The sequence below is a fragment of the Bison bison genome, unplaced genomic scaffold, assembly GCF_000754665.1.
Source record: "Bison bison bison isolate TAMUID 2011002044 unplaced genomic scaffold, Bison_UMD1.0 scf7180017864516, whole genome shotgun sequence".
In the NCBI taxonomy this organism is placed as follows: Eukaryota; Metazoa; Chordata; class Mammalia; order Artiodactyla; family Bovidae; genus Bison; species Bison bison.
Genome location: NW_011495069.1, coordinates 3,655,988 through 3,663,326, shown reverse-complemented (window position 1 = coordinate 3,663,326; position 7,339 = coordinate 3,655,988). Strand labels below are relative to the sequence as shown.

The window sequence follows — 7,339 nt, the reverse complement described above, 5'->3', positions numbered from 1 at the left end:
CTCCTTGCAGTCCAAGGGACTTTCAAGAGTCTTCTCCAACACCACAGTTCAAAAGCATCAATTCTTCGGCACTCAGCTTTCTTCACAGTCCAACTCTCACATCCATACATGACCACTGGGAAAACGATAGCCCTGACTAGACGGACCTTTGTTGGCAAAGTAATGTCTCTGCTTTTGAATATGCTATCTAGGTTGGTCATAACTTTCCTTCCAAGGAGTAAGCGTCTTTTAATTTCATGGCTGCAGTCACCATCTGCAGTGATTTTGGAGCCCCAAAAAATAAAGTCTGACACTGTTTCCACTGTCAGATAAATGGCAGACTCAGGATTCAAATCCAAGCTTCCAGCTTCAGAACAGAAGCTATACTTTTTCTTCCTACCTTTTGGGTATTGGTGTGTCATGCTAAAGGCTTATTGCAGAGCTCATTCTAAGGAAGATTTTTCCCAAACATTTTAATAGGTGCTATAGTTAACAGTAATACAAATGAGTATTTATTGAGCCCTTGTTTTGTGTTTAGCAATATGCCAAGTACTTATATATATTATATGCAGTCCTCACAGTAACCTTGTGATAGGAAGTCAAAGCTGAGAGATTAAGTAACATTCCTGAACTCACACAATAGCAAGTAAGTAGCAGAACCAGGGTTCAAACATATTTGTCTGACTCCACACCTTGTGTTTTTAGCCTCTGTGAGATGTATATGTTGAGCACCTGAAGTGTGTCACCCACATTAAGGAATGCATGCGTGTGTGTTATTTGCTCAGTTGTGTCCAACTTGTTGCGCCATGGACTCTAGCCCACCAGGCTCCTTTGTCCATGGGGATTCTCCAGGCAAGAATACTGGAGTGAGTTGCTGTGCCCTCCTCCAGAGGATCTTCCCAACCCAGGGATTGAACCCAGGTCTCCCACGTTGCAGGCAGATTCTTTACTGTCTGAGCCACCAGGGAAGCCCAAGAATACTGGAGTGGGTAGCATATCCCTTCTCCAGGGGATCTTCCCAAACCAGGGATCAAACAGGAGTTTCCTGCATTGCAGACGAGTTCTTTATCAGCTGAGCTATCAGGGAAGCCCATTTTAAGGAATACTTCCTGTAAATATTGTAGTATATGTACTGAATAGCATAATCTGTTTTTATGGGTCTTTTACCGAGCTTATGTTCTAGTGGGTGATACAGACAAAGCTGTCCTAAAAATAGGTAATAACTAAATAAGCAGCTTCTACAAAAAGAAAGTGTTTCAGTGCAAAGAAGTAAGATTAGATGGTATGATAACCAGTCATAGGGATTCTAGGAGGTATCATTTCAGGTTAGAGGTCAAAAACAAGAAACAAAACATTAGAAACTAGGGAGAAGGGTAAGATTATGAACTGCTGTGAACTTAGAAACTTCGCATTAGTAGTTCCATGATATAGTTAGTTGGCCCAGTATGCAGATGCGGTGACTAAATTCTCATTGGGAGACAATCACTTCAGGTATAATATTGAGCATTGAGTATTTGCTTTCATTTTTACTCTCTCCTGAAAAGGCTTTATAATGATGATGATAGGCTTAAAATGAGGTAAAACCCCACAAGGATAAAAAGCATAAGCTGTAGAAAGCAGCACCATTCTGGAAGCTAGAAGGATGGGTGGTAACTTAGCATTCGATGAATGTGCGTGAGATACAGATGGGGCTGGAAACAGACAGACTGATTGGGTAAAGTGTATGTAAGAAACAGTCTTATGTGACAGTTGTCTTAAAAGTAAGCCAGAAAGAAAAACACCAATACAGTGTATACTAACGCATATATATGGAATTTAGAAAGATGGTAACAATAACCCTGTGTACGAGACAGCAAAAGAGACACCGATGTATAGATCAGTCTATGGACTCTGTGGGAGAGGGAGAGGGTGGGAAGATTTGGGAGAATGGCATTGAAACATGTAAAATATCATGTATGAAACGAGTTGCCAGTCCAGGTTCGATGCACGATACTGGATGCTTGGGACTAATGCACTGGGACGACCCAGAGGGATGGTATGGGGAGGGAGGAGGGTTCAGGATGGGGAACACATGTATACCTGTGGTGGATTCATTTTGATAGTTGGCAAAACTAATACAATTATGTACAGTTTAAAAATAAAATTAAAAAAATAATAAAAATAAATAAATAAATGCCATCAATAATCATATGTATAAAAAAAAAAAGTGCCAGTGTCATGAAAACACAAAGGAGAGAAGAATCTAAAGAGAGAATTCTGTGACGGTTCAGTGTTTGGAACTTGGCGCTTTCACTGCTGGGACCCTGGGTTTGATCCCTAGCTGGAGAACTAAGATCCTGGAGGATGGGCAACATGGCCAAAAACAAAGGTAGAGAGACATCATGACATGTGACGTTGGGTTTTCAGTTGGATCCTAGAACAATGAAAAAGCTATATTGGACATTTGGGGACAGTTGTGGAAATTCCAGTATGTACTATATATCAGATACTTAGTTGATGTTACTGTGTGAATGTTGAATTTCTTAGATACATATATAAGAAAACCAGCAATTGATTAAATTGCAGTAAAGGTATGTTGGTGTACCTTTTATTACTCTTTAATTTCTCTATATTTTGAAAATATTTTAGATAAAAAGTTGACACGGGAGGAGGTATTAAATAACTTAACAGAGGGGAGATAAACAGTGGTGAAAACGCCTAGACCTGCCTTACTCGCAGCTTCTGTCAGGAGACTGCCCTTCTCACATGCATCTTCCCCCTCACAAGAACTGCTCTCATCAGATGTTGAATCACAGGATTTTGAACTCACACACGTTGAGGTAGCTGAGGGCAGGGAGGTGATTGGTGATTGAGTGACCCTGCTGCCAGGCTTTTATTGTCCAGAACAGAGATACTGACCTAGCCAGATCATCCTGTGGTAAGAACCAGTCTACAAGCCCCATATCCCAAGACCTTCCTAAAAGATTTTTAGTACTTCAGCTAACCATGTCAACCTTACTATAAAAGGAAGACATTTTTCTTTGAAGATTTTCATACTGAGACAGAATTACCTCAGTTATCTCAGAATTAAGGCCTTTGAATCATGACACGAATTTCTGTTTAAATATTATTTGATAATATACCATTTCAAGTTTCTGAGTGATCATAATATAGATCCATGTTGTGTAATAAAGGACATTTTTGGCTCTGGTCTTTTGAGTGATCTTTAAGAAGATGTTAACCTAAACACATTAGCCTTACAAAGATGCACTTTTATTTTTAAATATGCCGAATAGTATTGCCCATATTATCCTGCATTTTACTGAGCTATATTAATTTTTAGCTATTTATATATATGAAACTATCTTGCTCTTTTCTACCAATTTTGTCATAAGTAAATGTTTTTAAACTTATTTTAACACTCTGGCAATTCGAGTAAGCTTATTTATTTTGGAGTAAGCTTTTATTTGCTGTTTGAACAGGAAGCCATGCAGTGTGTGGAAGAGCTGAACGCCCAGGGCCTGCAACATGTGTTCGTGAGGACGGGAGTGGAGTCCACCCTGGAAAGGAGCCAGATCACCCGGGATCACATGGGCCAGTTACTGTATCAGCTGGTGCAGTCAGAAAAGCTCGGCAAACAGGACTTTTTCAGAGGGTCAGTATCCTTCTCAACAGTAGTAGTCAGTTACTAGGCTCTTTCATAGTAGTTAATTTTAAGAGTACATATCTTTTTAAGTATTTAGCAGTTTCCATAGGTTAAAATTGTATCTGCCATAGTATGTTGGTGTATATTATATTGACAGTATGTATGTTGGTTCATATGATGGCTTTTGATAGATTGTGCTAGTGGTTATTTTCTGATTTTCTGTATCTAATTGTAGATAGACTCATATTATGAGGCAAGTCAGATAACAGACCCTCTTAACTACCAAGAAACTCGGAGCTCCTCATCAGCCTACATGTAAACCCTGAGAAAAAAGCTTTCCTTTGTGATAAAAATTCTGGAAAATTAAACCAAAAAAGCTTCATCCTTTAAACCATGGTTCATTTTGGCCAAGAAATGCTTGTCTGTCTACTCTACCCCAATAGAAGCATATGTAACTCCACAGTTGTTAATGATTAGGTTTATTCCAGGTTGGTTTCATTATAATTTCTCTTGATGGCTGAGTTGATGAAGTTTGGCTGTCACTTGTGTTAAATCCTGTGTGCTCAGAATCTGGTTCTCTTTGTGATCATCCGCAGATGCATGCATGGATCAGGTTCTTTGTGGCACAATCACAGAATCTTACCCAGGCTTATGTTTTAAAATAAAAATCTTTTTTGTGGTCTTATAAATTAAATGCACATGATGAAATACCACCATATATCTCTCAGATATGGCCAGCCTCTTAGAAAGGTGTAATTATTAAATGCCAGGGTTGAATATACCTAGGAATAACTATTCATTTGATTTTTCTGAGGAATAATGGCACTGTCCTCAGGGTCCCAGAAGATGTATATTTGTTCCTAGAATCATTAAAAAGTTATACTGCATCAATAAGTTAGATTTCAGTGACTTGACTTGACTAGATTAAGGCTATCTGACTCAGTTAACTTAGTAAGAAACTTTGGCCCCCTCACTCCAGTAGCCAACCCGTATAAATAATAAGAGCAAATGAGGTTATTTATAGCCTCACAAATTGAGATCTGCCCCTAGCCAACTTGGAACTATAGTTTTAATAATAACTATTATGTTAATTTATAAATATTTGCTTTTTGCCCAGATATTATGATATATTCACCAGAAAATTTTGAAAATGAGAATGCTACATTACCAGTTACCATTTTCTCTCTTTCTTCAAACTATAGTCAGAAGTTGATTCATCCCTGAAAAGCCCTCACAGAGTTGTTCTAGCTTCATTGGCCTTGATTGAAGTTGAGAGGTGCTAGCTTGGTTTCCAGGCTATCTCGAACATTTTCATTTCCCTGAGGAAAAATTACCACATCCAGACATGGTGTCCACACTTGCTTTGGGAGTGGTGCTGTTGTGGCTGTTGGCAACACTGCCACAACCACGTTTCACATAGACCGAAAGGGGCACACCTGTGTCTCAGTAGCTGCTTCCGCTTTCCCTGTCCCTGCTTCCTCTGCAGCTCGTGATAACACAGCAGCTTCTGACCTAGCTTTTGATACTTAGTTAGACCTAACCAGGTTATCCTTAGACAAGACCCCTAGGAAGATCCCTATTCCTTCCTAAATAGAAAGCTCTGGCAATTTTTTCTACGGTGGAAACTAAGAGATAGCCCCATGTTAGTATCCACAAAGAACCTTCTTGCACATTGAACCATAGTTTCCCAGTTACTTCTGAAACTTAAGTTATAAATAGATCATATTGTCCAGAGAAGCCATTTCATTGGAGCCACTGAAATGCCCTGTCTTCTATCTCTTTTAGTCCCAGTGTCCAAAGATCTCTGTCCTTACTCAGCACTGTGAGGGGAGCGTCAGTGTCAGCTTTCTGGATGCTGATACTGTTAAATGCCAACTTCTGAGCAACTGTGGCTTCCCTGGTGGCTCAGACAGTAGAGCGTCTGTCTGCAATGCGGGAGCCCCAGGTTCGATCCCTGGGTTTGGAAGATCCTCTACAGAAGGAAATGGCAACCCACTTCAGTATTCTTGCCTGTAAAATCCTTTGAACAGAGGAGCCTGATGGTCCATGGAGGTTGCAAATAGTCGGACACAACTGAGTGACTAGCACAATGCTTTCTGAACAATTAAAGCCGTTTCTGCCTAGTTGCCCAAGCCAGTGATGATTCTGGAAAACAAAAAAGAAGACCTCCAAGTTTACTGGGCCCTGATCAGGCAACGGTTAATCTGTGGTTTCTCCTCAGTTCAATTCAGTCGCTCAGTCGTGTCCGACTCTTTGCGACCCCATGAATCACAACACGCCAGGCCTCCCTGTCTATCACCAACTCCCAGAGTTCACTCAAACTGATGTCTATCGAGTTGATGATGCCATCCAGCCATCTCATCCTCTGCCGTCCCCTTCTTCTCCTGCCCCCAATTCCTCCCAGCATCAGAGTCTTTTCCAGTGAGTCAGCTCTTCGCATGAGGTGGCCAAAGTATTGGAGTTTCAGCTTTAGTATCAGTCCTTCCAATGAACACCCAGGACTGATCCCCTTTAGAATGGACTTGTTGGATCTCCTTGCAGTCCAGGGGACTCTCAAGAGTCTTCTCCAACACCACAGTTCAGAAGCATCAATTCTTCGGCACTCAGCTTTCTTCACAGTCCAACTCTCACATCCATACATGACCAGAGGAAAAACCATAGCCCTGACTAGACGGACCTTTGTTGGCAAAGTAATGTCTCTTCTTTTCAATATGCTATCTAGGTTGGTCAAAACTTTCCTTCCAAGGAGTAAGCGTCTTTTAATTTCATGGCTGCAATCACCATCTGCAGTGATTTTGGAGCCCCAAAAAATAAAGTCTGACACTGCTTCCACTGTTTCCCCACCTACTTCCCATGAAGTGACAGAACCAAATGCCATGATCTTCGTTTTCTGAATGTTGAGCTTTAAGCCAACCTTTTCACTCTCCTCTTTCACTTTCATCAAGAGGCTCTTTAGCTCCTCTTCACTTTCTGCCATAAGGGTGGTGTCATCTGGGTATCTAAGGTTATTGATATTTCTCCCGGCAATCTTGATTTCAGCTTATGCTTCTTCCAGCCCAGCGTTTCTCATGATGTACTCTGCATATAAGTTAAATAAGCAGGGTGACAATATACAGCCTTGACATACTCCTTTTCCTATTTGGAACTAGTCTGTTATTCCATGTCCAGTTCTAACTGTTGCTTCCTGACCTGCGTACAGATTTCTCAAGAGGCAGGTCAGGTGGTCTGGTATTCCCATCTCTTAAAGAATTTTTCATAGTTTATTGTGATCCACACAGTCAAAGGCTTTGGCATAGTCAATAAAGCAGAAATAGATGTTTTTCTGGAACTCTCTTGCTTTTTCGATGATCCAGCAGATGGTGGCAATTTGATCTTGTGTTCCTCTGCCTTTTCTAAAACCAGCTTAAACATCTGGAAGTTCACGGTTCACGTATTGCTGAAGCCTGGCTTGGAGAATTTTGAGTATTACTTTACTAGCGTGTGAGATGAGTGCAATTGTGTGGTAGTTTGAGCATTCTTTGGCATTGCCTTTCTTTCGGATTGGAATGAAAACTGACCTTTTCCAGTCCTGTGGCCACTGCTGAGTTTTCCAAATTTGCTGGTATATTGAGTGCAGCACTTTCACAGCATCATCTTTCAGGATTTGAAATAGCTCCACTGGAATTCCATCACCTCCACTAGCTTTGTTCGTAGTGATGCTTCCTAAGGCCCACTTGACTTCACATTCCAGGATGT

General features: G+C 40.8%; 1 protein-coding gene across 7 annotated transcripts in view; it reads left to right on the top strand.

Annotated features, from left to right (window-relative positions):
* Window positions 1–7,339, top strand: part of EIF4G3 (eukaryotic translation initiation factor 4 gamma, 3) — a 291,147-nt gene that overhangs the window by 259,983 nt on the left and 23,825 nt on the right. For all 7 annotated transcript variants that reach the window (XM_010829978.1, XM_010829973.1, XM_010829974.1 and 4 more), the window contains one exon: window positions 3,441–3,613. In XM_010829978.1, the coding sequence (XP_010828280.1) occupies window positions 3,441–3,613 (173 nt within the window). The remainder of the gene's footprint in view (window positions 1–3,440; window positions 3,614–7,339) is intronic.